This window comes from Ambystoma mexicanum, chromosome 13 (assembly GCF_040938575.1).
Source record: "Ambystoma mexicanum isolate Mex_15411 chromosome 13, UKY_AmexF1_1, whole genome shotgun sequence".
NCBI lineage: Eukaryota > Metazoa > Chordata > Amphibia > Caudata > Ambystomatidae > Ambystoma > Ambystoma mexicanum.
In genome coordinates, this window is record NC_090938.1 from 12,567,998 (window position 1) to 12,586,970 (window position 18,973).

Below are 18,973 nucleotides of genomic sequence, written 5' to 3' on the forward strand. Positions count from 1 at the left end.
GCTTCTCTGCTGCACTGGCCTATGTCTGCCTCCTCTCAGTACCCTCAGCTGTTGTCGCGCTGGCTCGACACTGGGTGTCTCTGCTGCACTGGCCTATGTCTGCCTCCTCTCAGTACCCTCTGCAGGTGTCACGCTGACTGCACACTGGGTGTCTCTGCTGCACTGGCATATGTCTGTCTCCTCTCACTACCCGCAGCTGGTGTCACGCTCTGCCTGGACATTTGGCAGCTCTGCTGCACTAGTATCTGTCTGCCTCCTCTCAGTACCCTCGGGTGGTGTCACGCTCTGACTGGACACTGGGTGTCTCTGCTGCACTGGCCTATGTCTGCCTCCTCTCAGTACCCTCCGCTATTGTCATACTGACTGTACACTGGGTGTCTCTGCTGCACTGGCCTATATCTGCCTCCTCTCAGTACCCTCGCTGGTGTCACGCAGACAGGACACTGGGTTTCTCTGCTGCACCGGCCTATGTCTCCCTCCTCTCAGTACCCTCGGCTGGTGTCACGCTGACTGGACACTGAGTGTCTGCTGCACCGGCCTATGTCTGCCTCCTCTCAGTACCCTCGGCTGATGGCACGCTGACTGGACACTGAGTGTCTGCTGCACCGGCCTATGTCTGCCTCCTCTCAGTACCCTAGGCTGCTGTCACGCTGACTGGACACTGAGTGTCTGCTGCACCGGCCCATGTCTGTCTCCTCTCAGTACCCTCGGCTGGTGTCACGCTGACTGGACACTGAGTGTCTGCTGCACCGGCCCATGTCTGTCTCCTCTCAGTACCCTCAGCTGGTGTCATGCTGAATGGACACTGAGTGTCTGCTGCACCGGCCCATGTCTGTCTCCTCTCAGTACCCTCGGCTGGTGTCACGCTGACTGGACACTGGGTGTCTCTGCTGCACCGGCCTATGTCTGCCTCCTGTCAGTACCCTCGGCTGTTGTCACGCTGACTGGACAATGGGCATCTCTGCTGCACTGGCTTATGTCTGCCTCCTCTCACTACCCTCGGCTGATGTCACGCAGACTGGACACTGGGTTTCTTTGCTGCAACGGCCTATATCTGCATCCTCTCAGTACCCTTCGCTGGTGTCACGCAGACTGGACACTGGGTGTCTCTGCTGCACTGGCCTATATCTGCCTCCTCTCAGTACCCTCCGCTGGTGTCACGCAGACTGGACACTGGGTTTCTTTGCTGCAACGGCCTATATCTGCATCCTCTCAGTACCCTCCTCTGGTGTCACGCAGACTGGACACTGGGTGTCTCTGCTGCACTGGTCTATATCTGCCTCCTCTCAGTACCCTCCGCTGGTGTCACGCAGACAGGACACTGGGTTTCTCTGCTGCACCGGCCTATGTCTCCCTCCTCTCAGTACCCTCGGCTGGTGTCACGCTGACTGGACACTGAGTGTCTGCTGCACCGGCCTATGTCTGCCTCCTCTCAGTACCCTAGGCTGCTGTCACGCTGACTGGACACTGAGTGTCTGCTGCACTGGCCCATGTCTGTCTCCTCTCAGTACCCTCGGCTGGTGTCACGCTGACTGGACACTGAGTGTCTGCTGCACCGGCCCATGTCTGTCTCCTCTCAGTACCCTCGGCTGGTGTCACGCTGACTGAACACTGGGTGTCTCTGCTGCACCGGCCTATGTCTGCCTCCTGTCAGTACCCTCAGCTGGTGTCACGCTGACTGGACAATGGGCATCTCTGCTGCACTGGCTTATATCTGCCTCCTCTCACTACCCTCGGCTGATGTCACGCAGACTGGACACTGGGTTTCTTTGCTGCAACGGCCTATATCTGCATCCTCTCAGTACCCTCCGCTGGTGTCACGCAGAGTGGACACTGGGTGTCTCTGCTGCACTGGCCTATATCTGCCTCCTCTCAGTACCCTCCGCTGGTGTCACGCAGACAGGACACTGGGTTTCTCTGCTGCACCGGCCTATGTCTCCCTCCTCTCAGTACCCTCGGCTGGTGTCACGCTGACTGGACACTGAGTGTCTGCTGCACCGGCCTATGTCTCCCTCCTCTCAGTACCCTCGGCTGGTATCACGCTGACTGTTCACTGGGTGTCTCTGCTGCTCCGGCCTATGTCTGCCTCCTGTCAGTACCCTCGGCTGATGTCACGCAGACTGGACACTGGGATTCTTTGCTGCACTGGCCTATGTCTGTCTCCTCCCAGTACCCTCGGCTGGTGTCACGCTCTGACTGGACACTGGTTGTCTCTGCTGCACTGGCCTATGTCTGCCTCCTCTCTGTACCCTCGGCTGGTGTCACGCTGACTGGACACCGAGTGTCTGTGCACCGGCCTATGTCTGTCTCCTCCCACTGCCCTCCGCCGCACACCAGTGCCCAGGGTCGGACTGGGGCATAACATTTCTCGGGCACCCGGGAAAAGTTGCTCACAGTTGCAAATGACAATTGATTCCTTTGTGACAGACTGCTTGAGTAGTACTACAAGGGGGCGGAGGGGGGGGTCGAGGGGTTGATAAATGTGATGCAAATTGTGCATTTTAAAGAATATTGATTCAGTAACACTGGTGCTGTAACCTATCAAAGTGGCCCACACCAATGCCCCACAGGGCAGTCCGCGCCTGCGGGTGCCACATCCTCACCTCTTCTCGGACGGGCTTCCTGCTGTGGCGAGGTTGGCATCCATGGTGCGGAGGGAAGGGGCGAGCAGGAGTCGTTCATCTTCGTCCCGGATTCCTGCAGAACAGAACACAGTTACCCCCAGCTTGTGCCCTGATCCCCACTCAAGGGGGGCATTTATTCAGTGCCCCATTTACAGACACCCTTCCCTTCGGAATGCACTGGAACTAGCCTGTCTGCACAGCTGCCAAGACTGCATGCATGGGTGTAATGCCCGTGTGCATGGAGGCGAAGGATGAATGTCCACCTGGAAATGAAGCATGCACAGGGTGTAAATAAAGCATGCACAGGGTGTAAACAAAGCAGGCATTGGTGGAATCAAGCATGCATGGGTGTAAATAAAGCATGCACAGGGTGTAAATAAAGCATGCACAGGGTGTAGATGAAGCATGCATGGGTGAAAACAAAGCAGGCACGGGTGGAAATGAAGCATGCATGAGTGTAAATAAACCATGCATTGGTGCTAGGACTTGATGCATGTGCGAGAGAAAACACTGCATGCATGTGAATGGTGCAACTCTTCCATATATCGATGTTATGACGCTATGGATGTTGCAAACGATGCACCGTTGCAATATGCCATGCATGGGGTGAATGGCTGCATGTATCGACGTTATAAATGCATACATGCCTGAGGACAGCATGTGTGCCTGCACATTGGTGTACTGGCTGCATTCTGAGCTGCAAAAGTTATGTGTATGGTGCCAGACTTATCAGCCTTGCATGCATTGACATAGGATTCTATGGCTGTCTGTGAGTTCAGGTGCATGCTTGAGGTAAGGCACTCATACTCACTCACTTGCAGGAGGAACCTCTTCATTACCACGGGGGCCCCCGGGAGCTGGATCCGACACTCATACACCCCATTGTCTTCGGGTTGCAGACCCTCCACTGAGAGGGTGGTCACTCCCTTCACATGGTCCTCCACTATCCTGTACCTCCGTGCAACCCCAGGGACAGCGAGGGCTTGGACCCCTCTCAGGGGCTGGCACCCCATCCTTGGCTGCAGCCGGCACCAAGCCCTGGGCACTAGTCTGTAGTCTTCGGTGCTGTAGTGGCACTGCAAGGAGGTGGATGTGCCCACCCCAACTGGCACCCAGGAGGGACCTGCAAATAGAAAGACAGCCTGGCGTAAGACACTCTCTGGGTGCATGACCCACACTGAAGGCAGCAGACAGACATCCCTTCCAGCGCAACCTCCCTCGGGAGTCTGCCCCTCACTCAGGAATCTGCCACTCTCTTAGGAGAGTCTACTTCCTCAGGAGTCTGCCTCACCCTATTAGGAGTCGGCCTCACCCTAATGAGTCTACTTCCTCAGGAGACTGCCTCACCCCAATGAGTCCACTTCCTCGGGAGACTGCTTCACCCTAATGACTCCACTTCCTCAGGAGTCTGCCTCACCCTATTAGGAGTCGGCCTCACCCTAATGAGTCTACTTCAGTCGGCCTCACCCCAATGAGTCCACTTCCTCAGGAGTCTGCCTCACCCTAATGAGTCTACTTCCTCGGGAGACTGCTTCACCCTAATGACTCCACTTCCTCAGGAGTCTGCCGCACCCTAATGGGAATCTGCCTCACCATAATGAGTCTACCTGTCCCTCAGGAATCTGCCCCTCTCTCTCAGGAGTCAACTTCCCCCTGGGTGTTTACCTCTCCCAGGTGTCTAGTTCTCCACCAGAAGTCTATCTTTCTCTCAGAAGTCTGCATCTCCCTCAGGAGCCAGCCACTCTCTTCCAAGGCTGCCTCTTTCTCGCCCAGCATGTGCTGCTCCCTCAGGAGTCATACACTTTCTCAAGAGTCAACTTACTCTCCAAAAACGACCCCTGCCTTAGGCGCCTGCATCTCTCTCTTAGGGGTCTTCCTCTCTCTCAGGTGAGAATCTTTTTTTCCCAGGAGACGATCTCTCTCCCAGGAGACTACCTCTCTTTGTCATACGTCTCGCTCAGCAGTCTGTCTCTCCTATAGGATTCTGCCTCGCCCTCAGGAGTCTGCCACTCCCTTAAGAGCCTACCTCTCTCTCAGAAAGGAACCTCTCTCTTTCAGGATCAGCCTCGTCCTCGGGAGTCTGCCACTCCCTCAGGATTCTACCTCTCTTTCAGAAAGTTACCTCTCTCTTTAGGGATCTGCCTCTCCCCCAGCAATCTGCCACTCCCTTAGGAGCCTATCTCTCTCGCAGAAAGTTACCTCTCCCTTCCAGGTTCTGCCTCTGCCTCAGTAGTCTGCACCTCCCTTAGGAGGCTACCTCTCTCTCAGAATGTCACCTCTCTCTTTCAGGGTCTGCCTTTCCCTCAGTAGTCTGCCCCTCCCTTAAGATTCTACCTCTCTCTCAAAAGTTACCTCTCTCTTTCAGGATCTGCCTCGTCCTCAGGAGTCTGCCACTCCGTTAGGATTCTACCTCTCTCTCAGAAAGTAACCTCTCTCCTTCAGGATCTGCCTCGTCCTCAAGAGTCTGCCACTCCCTTAGGATTCTACCTCTCAGAAAGTTACCTCTCTCATGTTCAGGATCTTCCGCTCCCTCAGGAGTCTGCCACTCCCTTAGGATTCTACCTCTCAGAAAGTGACCTTTCTCACGTTCAGGATCTTCTGCTCCCTCAGGAGTCTGCCACTCCTTTAGGATTCTACCTCTCTCTCAGAAAGTCACCTCTCTCTTTCAGGATCTGCCTCGCCCTCAGGAGTCTGCCACACCCTTAGGATTCTACCTCTCAGAATGTTACCTCTCTCGTTGAGGATCTTCCGCTCCCTCAGGAGTCTGCCTCTCCCTTAGGATTCTACCTCTCTCTCAGAAAGTTACCTCTCTCAATTTAGGATCTTCCTCTCCCTCAGGAGTCTGTCACTCCCTTAGGATTCTACCTCTCTCTCAGAAAGTTACCACTCTCTTTCAGGATCTGCCTCGCCCTCAGGAGTCTGCCACTCCCTTAGGATTCTACCTCTCAGAAAGTTACCTCTCTCGTTGAGGATCTTGCGCTCTCTCCGGAGTCTGCCTCTCCCTTAGGATTCTACCTCTCCCTCAGAAAGTTACCTCTCTCAATTTAGGATCTTCCTCACCCTCAGGAGTCTGTCACTCCCTTAGGATTCTACCTCTCAGAAAGTTACCTCTCTCACGTTCAGGATCTTCCGCTCCCTCAGGAGTCTGCACTCCCTTAGGATTCTACCTCTCAGAAAGTTACCTCTCTCACGTTCAGGGTCTTCCGCTGCCTCAGGAGTCTGCACTCCCTTAGGATTCTACCCCTCTCTCTCGGAAAGGTACCTCTCTCACATTCAGGATCTTCCGCTCCCTCAGGAGTCTGCCACTCCCTTAGGATTCTACCTCTCAGAAAATTACCTCTCTCATTCAGGATCTTCCACTCCCTCAGGAGTCTGCCTCTCCCTAAGGATTCTACCTCACTCTCAGAAAGTTACCTCTCTCAAGTTAGGATCTTCCTCTCCCTCAGGAGTCTGTCACTCCCTTAGGATTCTACCTCTCTCTCAGAAAGTTACTTCTCTCACCTTCAGGATCTTCCACTCCCTCAGGAGTCTGCACTCCCTTAGGATTCTACCTCTCAAAAAGTTACCTCTCTCACGTTCAGGGTCTTCTACTGCCCCAGGAGTCTGCACTCCCTTAGGATTCTACCCCTCTCTCTCGGAAAGTTACCTCTCAAGCTCAGGATTTTCTGCTCCCTCAGGAGTCTGCCACTCCCTTAGGATTCTACCTCTCAGTAAGTTATTTCTCTCACATTCAGGATCTTCCACTCCCTCAGGAGTCTGCCACTCCCTTAGGATTCTACCTCTCTCTCAGAAAGTTACCTCGCTCACGTTCAGGATCTTCTGCTCCCTCAGGAGTCTGCACTCCCTTAGGATTCTACCTCTCAGAAAGTTACCTCTCTCACGTTCACGATCTTCCGCTCCCTCAGGAGTCTGCACTCCCATAGGATTCTACCTCTCAGAAAGTTACCTCGCTCACGTTCAGGATCTTCCGCTCCCTCAGCAGTCTGCACTCCCTTAGTATTCTACCTCTCTCTCAGAAAGTTACCTCTCTCTTTCAGGATCTGCCTCGTCCTCATCAGTCTGCCACTTCCTTAGGATTCTACCTCTCAGAAAGGTAACTCTCTCATGTTCAGGATCTTCCTCTCCCTCAGGAGTCTGCCACTCCCTTAGGATTCTACCTCTCTCTTAGAAAGTTACCTCTCTCTTTCAGGATCTGCCTCGTCCTCAGGAGTCTGCCACTCCCTTAGGATTCTACCTCTCAGAAAGTTACTTCTCTCAGGTTCAGGATCTTCCGCTCCCTCAGGTGTCTGCCAGTCCCTTAGGATTCTACCTCTCAGTAAGTTACATCTCTCACGTTCAGGATCTTCCACTCCCTCATGAGTCTGCCACTCCCTTAGGATTCTACCTCTCTCTCTCAGAAAGTGACCTCTCTCCTGTTCACAATCTTCCACTCCCTCAGGAGTCTGTCCTCCCTTAGGATTCTACCTCTCAGAAAGTTACCTCGCTCACGTTCAGGATCTTCCGCTCCCTCAGCAGTCTGCACTCCCTTAGTATTCTACCTCTCTCTCTCTCAGAAAGTTACCTCTCTCTTTCAGGATCTGCCTCGTCCTCATCAGTCTGCCACTTCCTTAGGATTCTAACTCTCAGAAAGGTAACTCTCTCATGTTCAGGATCTTCCTCTCCCTCAGGAGTCTGCCACTCCCTTAGGATTCTACCTCTCTGTTAGAAAGTTACCTCTCTCTTTCAGGATCTGCCTCGTCCTCAGGAGTCTGCCACTCGCTTAGGATTCTACCTCTCAGAAAGTTACTTCTCTCAGGTTCAGGATCTTCCGCTCCCTCAGGAGTCTGCCAGTCCCTTAGGATTCTACCTCTCAGTAAGTTACATCTCTCACGTTCAGGATCTTCCACTCCCTCATGAGTCTGCCACTCCCTTTGGATTCTACCTCTCTCTCAGAAAGTGACCTCTCTCCCGTTCACGATCTTCCGCTCCCTCAGGAGTCTGCACTCCCTTAGGATTCTACCTCTCAGAAAGTTACCTCGCTCACATTCAGGATCTTCCGTTCCCTCAGGAGTCTGCCCTCCCTTAGGATTCTACCTCTCAGAAAGTTACCTCGCTCACGTTCAGGATCTTCCGTTCCCTCAGGAGTCTGCCCTCCCTTAGGATTCTACCCCTCTCTCAGAAAGTTACCTCTCTCTTTCAGGATCTGCCTCGTCCTCATCAGTCTGCCACTTCCTTAGGATTCTACTTCTCAGAAAGGTAACTCTCTCATGTTCAGGATCTTCCTCTCCCTCAGGAGTCTGCCACTCCCTTAGGATTCTACCTCTCTCTTAGAAAGTTACCTCTCTCTTTCAGGATCTGCCTCGTCCTCAGGAGTCTGCCACTCCCTTAGGATTCTACCTCTCAGAAAGTTACTTCTCTCAGGTTCAGGATCTTCCGCTCCCTCAGGAGTCTGCCAGTCCCTTAGGATTCTACCTCTCAGTAAGTTACATCTCTCACGTTCAGGATCTTCCACTCCCTCATGAGTCTGCCACTCCCTTAGGATTCTACCTCTCTCTCTCAGAAAGTGACCTCTCTCCTGTTCACGATCTTCCACTCCCTCAGGAGTCTGTCCTCCCTTAGGATTCTACCTCTCAGAAAGTTACCTCGCTCACGTTCAGGATCTTCCGCTCCCTCAGCAGTCTGCACTCCCTTAGTATTCTACCTCTCTCTCTCTCAGAAAGTTACCTCTCTCTTTCAGGATCTGCCTCGTCCTCATCAGTCTGCCACTTCCTTAGGATTCTACCTCTCAGAAAGGTAACTCTCTCATGTTCAGGATCTTCCTCTCCCTCAGGAGTCTGCCACTCCCTTAGGATTCTACCTCTCTCTTAGAAAGTTACCTCTCTCTTTCAGGATCTGCCTCGTCCTCAGGAGTCTGCCACTCGCTTAGGATTCTACCTCTCAGAAAGTTACTTCTCTCAGGTTCAGGATCTTCCGCTCCCTCAGGAGTCTGCCAGTCCCTTAGGATTCTACCTCTCAGTAAGTTACATCTCTCACGTTCAGGATCTTCCACTCCCTCATGAGTCTGCCACTCCCTTTGGATTCTACCTCTCTCTCAGAAAGTGACCTCTCTCCCGTTCACGATCTTCCGCTCCCTCAGGAGTCTGCACTCCCTTAGGATTCTACCTCTCAGAAAGTTACCTCGCTCACGTTCAGGATCTTCCTCTCCCTCAGGAGTCTGCACTCCCTTAGGATTCTACCTCTCAGAAAGTTACTTCTCTCAGGTTCAGGATCTTCCGCTCCCTCAGGAGCCTGCCACTCCCTTAGGATTCTACCTCTCTCTCAGAAAGTTACCTCTCTCATGTTCAGAATCTTCCGCTCCCTCAGGAGTCTGCACTCCCTTAGGATTCTACCCCTCTCTCCTGTGTCCATGTCACTCTCAGCAGGCGGTCTCCCTCTCAGCACTTCCGTTTTGAAGTAGCAATGGCAGACTCGATTAGAAGAGGCCAGGAGGTGGGGGGGCACCATGAGGAGGATCGCACAGGTGAGGGGGTAGGGGCAGAGTTGAGAAAGGTGTATTTACCGGCCTGCACCTCCAGTTGCACGGTCCTGGCCACATGCACCCCCGTGGGCAGGGTGACGAGGCAGTGGTAGAGCCCCGAGTCCTGGGGCTGGAGTGCGTCCAAGGTCATGGTCACGCTGCCCAGTAGACGGTCATAACGGATCCTGGCTCGCCCGTCCACGGGTCCCTCAGAGGTGGTCGACACCCGTTGGCATCCGCTGGAGGGGGTCTGCCGACACCACACTTTCTCCCCCAGGTCCTGCACCCGAGGGTTGTAGGAGCAGCGCAAAGTCACGGAGCTTCCAGAAACCGCTGATACCAGGGTGTGCAGCTGAGCACGGACGGCACAGCACCCTGTGGGGCAAATTAGGGGGTGGGTTAGAGAGAGATCCTGAACACACCCACCCCAGGGCAGCCTCTGCACGACCACAGCCCTCAGCGCCAATGTCCCTGTAGCGCTACCCTGGGTCTGACCCGGGGTCTGACCACTGCACCAACCACCCCTGTAGAGTAGACTCGGCCTCTGATATCATCACTCACCCCCCACAGAGAAGTGTGGGGTTTATGCACAGCACAAAAAACAGACATGCTGCGGGGCCTGACCACATCACTCACCAGCTCCAAGAGCAGCCATGGGGCCGGACCACATCACTCTCCACCTCCAAGAGCAGCCAGGGGGCCGGACCACATCAGTCAACAGCTCCGAGAGCAGCCATGGGGCCAGACCACATCACTCTCCACCTCCAAGAGCAGCCATGGGGCCGGACCACATCACTCTCCATCTCCAAGAGCAGCCATGGGGCCGGACCACATCACTCTCCATCTCCAAGAGCAGCCATGGGGCTGGACCACACCACTCACCAGCTCAAAGAGCAGCCATGGGGCCGGACCACATCACTCTCCATCTCCAAGAGCAGCCATGGGGCTGGACCACACCACTCACCAGCTCAAAGAGCAGCCATGGGACCGGACCACATCCCTCATCAGCTTCAAGAGCAGCCATTGGGCCGGACCACATCCCTCACCACCTCCAACAGCAGCCATGGGCCGGACCACATCCCTCACCACCTCCAACAGCAGCCATGGGGCTGGACCACACCACTCACCAGCTCAAAGAGCAGCCATGGGACCGGACCACATCCCTCATCAGCTTCAAGAGCAGCCATTGGGCCGGACCACATCCCTCACCACCTCCAACAGCAGCCATGGGCCGGACCACATCCCTCACCACCTCCAACAGCAGCCATGGGCCGGACCACATCCCTCACCAGATCCAAGAGAACCCATGAGGCCGGACCACATTCATCATCACCTCCAATAGCAGCCATGGGGCCGGACCACATCCCTCACCACCTCCCTCCAAGAGCAGCCATGGGGCTGGACCACATCACTCACCACCTCCAAGAGCAGCCATGGGGCCAGACCACATCACTCACCAGCTCAAAGAGCAGCCATGGGGCCGGACCACATCCATCACCACCTCCAAGAGCAGCCATGGGGCCGGACCACATCACTCTCCACCTCCAAGAGCAGCCATGGGGCCGGACCACATCACTCACCAGCTCAAAGAGCAGCCATGGGACCGGACCACATCCATCACCACCTCCAAGAGCAGCCATGGGGCCGGACCACATAACTCTCCATCTCAAAGAGCAGCCATGGGGCTGGACCACATCACTCACCAGCTCAAAGAGCAGCCATGGGGCCGGACCACACCACTCACCAGCTCAAAGAGCAGCCATGGGACCGGATCACATCCCTCACCACCTCCAAGAGCAGCCATGGGGCCGGACCGCATCCCTCATCAGCTCCAAGAGCAGCCATTGGGCTGGACCACATCCCTCACCACCTCCAATAGCAGCCATGGGCCGGACCACATCCCTCACCAGCTCCAAGAGCAGCCATGGGGCCGGAACACATCCATCACCACCTCCAAGTGCAGCCATGGGGCCGGACCACATCACTCTCCATCTCCAAGAGCAGCCATGGGCCTGGACCACATAACTCAGCAGCTCAAAGAGCAGCCATGAGGCCGGACCACATCACTCACCAGCTCCAAGAGCAGCCATGGGACCGGACCACATCCCCCACCACCTCCAAGAGCAGCCATAGGGCCGGACCACATCCCTCATCAGCTCCAAGAGCAGCCATTGGGCCGGACCACATCCCTCACCACCTCCAACAGCAGCCATGGGCCGGACCACATCCCTCACCAGCTCCAAGAGCAGCCATGGGGCCGGACCACATCCATCACCACCTCCAAGAGCAGCCATGGGGCCGGACCACATCCCTCACCTCCTCCAAGAGCAGCCATGGGGCTGGACCACATCACTCACCAGCTCCAAGAGCAGCCATGACGCCGGACCACATCACTCACCAGCTCAAAGAGCAGCCATGGGACCAGACCACATTCTCACCACCTCCAAGAGCAGCCATGGGACCGGACCACATGCCTCACCACCTCCAAGAGCAGCCATGGGGCCGGACCACATCCCTCACCTCCTCCAAGAGCAGCCATGGGGCTGGACCACATCACTCACCAGCTCCAAGAGCAGCCATGACGCCGGACCACATCACTCACCAGCTCAAAGAGCAGCCATGGGGCCGGACCACGTCCATCACCACCTCCAAGAGCAGCCATGGGGCCGGACCACATCACTCTCCACCTCCAAGAGCAGCCATGGGGCCGGACCACATCACTCTCCACCTCCAAGAGCAGTCATGGGGCCGGACCACATCACTCAACAGCTCAAAGAGCAGCCATGGGACCGGACCACATCCCTCACCACCTCCATGAGCAGCCATGGGGCCGGACCACATCCCTCACAGCTCCAAGAGCAGCCATCGGGCCGGACCACATCCCTCACCACCTCCAGCAGCAGCCATGGGCCGGGCCACATCCCTCACCAGCTCCAAGAGAACCCATGGGGCCGGACCACATCCCTCACCACCTCCAAGAGCAGCCATGGGGCCAGACCACATCCCTCACCACCTCCAAGAGCAGCCATGGGGCCGGACCACATCACTCACCAGCTCAAAGAGCAGCCATGGGACCGGAACACATCCCTCACCACTTCCAAGAGCAGCCATGGGGCCGGACCACATCCCTCACCAGCTCCAAGAGCAGCCATTGGGCCGGGCCACATCCCTCAGCAGCTCCAAGAGCAGCCATGAGGCCGGACCACATCACTCACCACCTCCAAGAGCAGCCATGGGGCCGGACCACATCACTCACCAGCTCAAAGAGCAGCCATGGGACCGGAACACATCCCTCACCACTTCCAAGAGCAGCCATGGGGCCGGACCGCATCCCTCATCAGCTCCAAGAGCAGCCATTGGGCTGGACCACATCCCTCACCACCTCCAACAGCAGCCATGGGCCGGACCACATCCCTCACCAGCTCCAAGAGCAGCCATGGGGCCGGAACACATCTATCACCACCTCCAGGTGCAGCCATGGGGCCGGACCACATCACTCTCCATCTCCAAGAGCAGCGATGGGGCTGGACCACATCACTCACCAGCTCAAAGAGCAGCCATGGGGCCGGACCACATCACTCACTAGCTCCAAGAGCAGCCATGGGACCGGACCACATCCCTCACCACCTCCAAGAGCAGCCATGGGGCCGGACCACATCCCTCATCAGCTCCAAGAGCAGCCATTGGGCCGGACCATATCCCTCACCACCTCCAACAGCAGCCATGGGCCGGACCACATTCCTCACCAGCTCCAAGAGCAGCCATGGGGCCGGGCCACATCCATCACCACCTCCAAGAGCAGCCATGGGGCCGGACCACATCACTCACCAGCTCCAAGAGCAGCCATGGGGCCGGGCCACATCACTCACCAGCTCAAAGAGCAGCCATGGGACCAGACCACATTCTCACCACCTCCAAGAGCAGCCATGGGGCCGGACCACATGCCTCACCACCTCCAAGAGCAGCCATGGGGCTGGACCACATCACTCTCCACCTCCAAGAGCAGCCATGGGGCTGGACCACATCACTCACCAGCTCAAAGAGCAGCCATGGGACCGGACCACATCCATCACCACCTCCAAGAGCAGCCATGGGGCCGGACCACATCCCTCACCACCTCCAAGAGCAGCCATGGGGCCGGACCACATCCCTCACCTCCTCCAAGAGCAGCCATGGGGCTGGACCACATCACTCACCAGCTCCAAGAGCAGCCATGTCGCCGGACCACATCACTCACCAGCTCCAAGAGCAGCCATGGGGCCGGACCACATCACTCTCCACCTCCAAGAGCAGCCATGGGGCCGGACCACATCACTCTCCACCTCCAAGAGCAGCCATGGGGCCGGACCACATCACTCAACAGCACAAAGAGCAGCAATTGGGCCGGACCATATCACTCACCAGCTCAAAGAGCAGCCATGGGACCAGACCACATTCTCACCACCTCCAAGAGCAGCCATGGGACCGGACCACATGCCTCACCACCTCCAAGAGCAACCATGGGGCCGGACCACATCACTCTCCACCTCCAAGAGCAGCCATGGGGCTGGACCACATCACTCACCAGCTCCAAGAGCAGCCATGGGGCCGGACCACATCACTCACCAGCTCAAAGAGCAGCCATGGGGCCGGACCACATCCATCACCACCTCCAAGAGCAGCCATGGGGCCGGACCACATCACTCTCCACCTCCAAGAGCAGCCATGGGGCCGGACCACATCACTCTCCACCTCCAAGAGCAGCCATGGGGCCGGACCACATCACTCAACAGCTCAAAGAGCAGCCATGGGACCGGACCACATCCCTCACCACCTCCAAGAGCAGCCATGGGGCCGGACCACATCCCTCACAGCTCCAAGAGCAGCCATTGGGCCGGACCACATCCCTCACCACCTCCAACAGCAGCCATGGACCGGCCCACATCCCTCACCAGCTCCAAGAGAACCCATGGGGCCGGACCACATCCCTCACCACCTCCAAGAGCAGCCATGGGGCCAGACCACATCCCTCACCACCTCCAAGAGCAGCCATGGGGCTGGACCACATCACTCACCACCTCCAAGAGCAGCCATGGGGCCAGACCACATCACTCACCAGCTCAAAGAGCAGCCATGGGACCGGAACACATCTCTCACCACTTCCAAGAGCAGCCATGGGGCCGGACCACATCCCTCACCAGCTCCAAGAGCAGCCATTGGGCCGGGCCACATCCCTCAGCAGCTCCAAGAGCAGCCATGAGGCCGGACCACATCACTCTCCACCTCCAAGAGCAGCCATGGGGCCGGACCACATCACTCAACAGCACAAAGAGCAGCCATGAGGCCGAACCACATCCCTCACCACCTCCAAGAGCAGCCATGGGCCGGACCACATCCTTCACCAGCTCCAAGAGCAGCCATGAGGCCGAACCACATCCCTCACCACCTCCAAGGGCAGCCATGGGGCCTGACCACACCACCCACCACCTCAAAGAGCAGCGGTTGAGTCTGACCATAGCACTCACCACCCCAATAAGCAGCTGTAGACCCTGACCACACCACCCACCACCTCAAAGAGCAGCGGTGGGGTCTGACCACATCACTCACCACTCCAATGAGCAGCTGTATGGCCTGGCCACACCACCCTCCACCTCAAAGAGCAGTGGTGGGGTCTGACCACATCCAATGAGCAGCTGTTAGATCCGACCACAGCACTCACCACCTCAAAGAGCAGCTGTGGGGTCTGACCACAGCACTCACCACTTCAAAGAGCAGCTGGTGGGCCTGACCACAGCACTCACCACCTCAAAGATCAGCCTTGGTGCCTGACCACAGCCTTCGCTACCTCAATGAGCAACCGTGGGACCTGACCGCAGCACTCACCATCTCAAAGAGCAGCCATGGGGCCGGACCACATCACTCACCAGCTCAAAGAGCAGCGGTGGGGTCTGACCACATCACTCACCACATCGAAGAGCAGCTGTGGGGTCTGACCACATCACACACCACCTTGAAGAGCAGCTGTGGGGTCTGACCACATCACTCACCACATCGAAGAGCAGCTGTGGGGTCTGACCACATCACTCACCACCTCGAAGAGCAGCTGTGGGGTCTGACCACATCACTCACCACCTCGAAGAGCAGCTGTGGGGTCTGACCACATCACTCACCACCTCGAAGAGCAGCTGTGGGGTCTGACCACAGTGTATTTTTGTATTGTGTATTTACAAGTACAGTACCTTTCCAGTACCCAGGACTACCTCCACAGGCTGCCTTGAGGATGTTCCCACAGCACCTGCCACCATTATAGATTTTAGCCTAGGTATGACTACAGCACCCACTAACCGCACAGTGGCCAGAGGGGGCACCACGACACACATCTATTTCCCCACAGAACTGTGGGGGGTGACCCAACACCAAGCACGCCCCACCCTTTCCATGAAGAAGCTGGCCATGGCATTGTGTTACTTCGGATCCGCCCAAATCTAGCCCGGAAGTTCCAACCCAGGGCCACACTCCCAGGGTCACACTTTTAGGGCCACAATCTGTGGGCCACACTACAAGGGTCACACTCTCAGGATCACACTCTCAAAGTCACACTCCCAGGGTCACACCCCCAGGGTCACACAACTAGGGTCACATTCCCAGGGTCACACTGTCAGGGTCACACTCTCAGGGCCACACTCTCAAGGTCACACTCCCAGGGTCACACTGTCAGGGTCACACTCTCAGGGCCACACTCTCAAGGTCACACTCCCATGGCCACACTCTCAAAGTCACACTCCCAGTGTCACACCCCCAGGGTCAGACTCTTAGGGTCAGCATCTGGGGTCACACTCCCAGGGTTACACTCCCAGAGTCACACCCCCAGGGTCACACCCTCAGGATCACACCCCTAGGGTCACATTCCCAGGGTCACACTCTCAGGGTCAGACTCACAGGCCACACTCTCAAGGTCACACTCCCAGGGTCACCATCTCAGGGCTGCACTCTCAAAGTCACACTCCCAGGGTCACACCACCAGAGTCAGACTCTAATGGTTACACTCTGAGAGTAACACTCCCAGGGTCACGCTCTCAGGGTCACACTCTCAGGGTAGTCACACTCCCAGGGTCACACTCTCAGGGTCACACTCCCAGGGTCACACTCTCAGGGTCACACTCCCAGGGTCACACCCCCAGGGTCAGACTCTGATGGTTACACTCTGAGATTCACACTCCCAGGGTCACGCTCTCAGGGTCACACTCCCAGGGTCACACCCTCAGGGTCACGCTCTCAAGGGCACGCACTCAGGGTCACACTCTGAGGGTGGTCACACTCCCAGGGTCACACTCTCAGGCTCACACTCCCAGGGTCACACTCCCAGGGTCACGCTCTCAGGGTCACTCTCTCAGGGTCATGCTCTCAGGGTCACACTCTCAGGGTCACGCTCCCAGGGTCACACTCCCAGGGTCACACTCCCAGGGTCATGCTCTCAGGGTCACACTCCCAGGGTCACACCCTTAGGGTCACACTCTCAGGGTCACACTCTCAGGGTGGTCACACTCCCAGGGTCACATTCCCAGGGTCACACTCTCAGGGTCACACCCTCAGGGCCACACTCTCAAGGTCACACTCCCAGGGTCACACTCAGGGTCAGACTCTGATGGTTACACTCCCAGGGTCACACTCTCAGGGTGGTCACACTCCCAGGGTCACACTCCCAGGGTCACAGTCTCAGGGTCACACTCTCAGGGTCACGCTCCCAGGGTCACACTCCCAGGGTCACACTCTCAGGGTCACACTCCCAGGGTCACACTCTCAGGGCCACAATCTTAGGGTCACATTCTCAGGGTGGTCACACTCCCAGGGTCACACTCTCAGGGTCACACTCTCAGGGTCACGCTCTCAGGGTCACACTCTCAGGGTGGCCACACTCCCAGGGCCACAATCTGTGGGTCACGCTCCCAGGGTCACACCCCCAGGATCACACTCCCAGGATCGCACTCTCAGGGCCACACTCTGTGGGTCACACTCCCAGGGTCACACCCTCAGGCTCACACTCTCAAGGTCACGCTCTCAGGGTCACACTCTCAGGGTGGTCACACTCACAGGGCCACACTCCCAGGGTCACACCCCCAGGATCACACTTCCTGGGCCACACTCCCAGGGTCATGCTCTCAGGGTCACACTTCCAGGGTCACATTCTCAGGGTCACGCTCTCAGGGTCACGCTCACAGGGTCACACCCCCAGGGTCAGACTCTGATGGTTACACTCTGAGAGTCACACTCTCAGGGCCACACCCTCAGGGTCACACTCTCAATGTCACAATCTGATGGTTACACTCTGAGAGTCACACTCCCAGGGTCACACTTCCAGGTTCACGCTCTCAGGATCACGCTCTCAGGGTCACGCTCTCGGGGTCACGCCCTCATGGTCACGCTCTCAGGGTCACGCTCTCAGGGTCACACTCTCAGGGTGGTCACACTCCCAGGGTCACAATCTTAGGGTCACATTCTCAGGGTGGTCACACTCCCAGGGTCACACTCTCAGGGTCACACTCTCAGGGTCACGCTCTCAGGGTCACACTCTCAGGGTGGCCACACTCCCAGGGCCACAATCTGTGGGTCACGCTCCCAGGGTCACACCCCCAGGATCACACTCCCAGGATCGCACTCTCAGGGCCACACTCTGTGGGTCACACTCCCAGGGTCACACCCTCAGGCTCACACTCTCAAGGTCACGCTCTCAGGGTCACACTCTCAGGGTGGTCACACTCACAGGGCCACACTCCCAGGGTCACACCCCCAGGATCACACTTCCTGGGCCACACTCCCAGGGTCATGCTCTCAGGGTCACACTTCCAGGGTCACATTCTCAGGGTCACGCTCTCAGGGTCACGCTCACAGGGTCACACCCCCAGGGTCAGACTCTGATGGTTACACTCTGAGAGTCACACTCTCAGGGCCACACCCTCAGGGTCACACTCTCAATGTCACAATCTGATGGTTACACTCTGAGAGTCACACTCCCAGGGTCACACTTCCAGGTTCACGCTCTCAGGATCACGCTCTCAGGGTCACGCTCTCGGGGTCACGCCCTCATGGTCACGCTCTCAGGGTCACGCTCTCAGGGTCACACTCTCAGGGTGGTCACACTCCCAGGGTCACAATCTCAGGGTCACACTCCCAGGGTCACGCTCTCAGGGTCACGCTCTCAGGGTCACACTCCCAGGGTGGTCACACTCCCAGGGTCACACTCCCAGGGTCACGCTCTCAGGGTCACGCTCCCAGGGTCACACTCTCCGGGTGGTCACACTTCCAGGGTGGGCTGTGCGACACTTCATCGCTGCAGATAGAGGAGGCAAAGGCCGCGCTTACCCGATAGCAGGAGGGCGAGGAGCGCCAGCAGAGGTGGCATCCTTGATTGAGGAGGGGAGGGCTTCCTCTCTGGATGTGTCTCGGGTCCAGCCTCGCTTTATATGTGAGTGGTGCCCTAATTTTTCCAGGAAGCTCCTGTGTGCCTGTGGTGAGCACTTCGCTGTGTCACTGCACTATTTATATATGTAGCAGAGGGCGACTTCCTCTGACTTCCTCTCTCTGTAGCCACGAGATAGCTCGCTGGGTTAATGTATCTACTGCTACCTGCAAGACTCCCCCTTGCAGCATTCTTCGGCCAATGACATTAGTAATGACAGTCCAACGGTAGGTTGCTGATAGAAAACCTGGATGGGTCGCAGGGGAATTTGGGGGCAAGGGGGAGTATGGTGTGCAGTAAAAGGGCAGTTGTCTTAATTGTTACTGTGTTTGAAGGCACATCATACGTCCATCTCTCTGGTCTCTGGTAGTGCTGTTGCTCTACATGTACAACACATAGTTCCAATGATAGTGCTGT

General features: G+C 56.9%; 1 protein-coding gene across 2 annotated transcripts in view; it reads right to left on the bottom strand.

Annotated features, from left to right (window-relative positions):
* LOC138520741 (trem-like transcript 1 protein) overlaps nucleotides 1-18,562 on the bottom strand; it is a 54,339-nt gene extending 35,777 nt beyond the window's left edge. Inside the window, exons 1-4 of one of the 2 annotated variants that reach the window (XM_069633022.1) lie at nucleotides 18,460-18,562; nucleotides 9,163-9,495; nucleotides 3,436-3,747; nucleotides 2,604-2,697 (exon numbers count right to left, since the gene is read on the bottom strand). In XM_069633022.1, the coding sequence (XP_069489123.1) occupies nucleotides 2,604-2,697; nucleotides 3,436-3,747; nucleotides 9,163-9,495; nucleotides 18,460-18,499 (779 nt within the window). In that variant the 5' untranslated portion in view covers nucleotides 18,500-18,562. The remainder of the gene's footprint in view (nucleotides 1-2,603; nucleotides 2,698-3,435; nucleotides 3,748-9,162; nucleotides 9,496-18,459) is intronic. The other variant, XM_069633023.1, reaches the window with a different exon arrangement.
* Nucleotides 18,563-18,973: the final 411 nt, after the last annotated feature.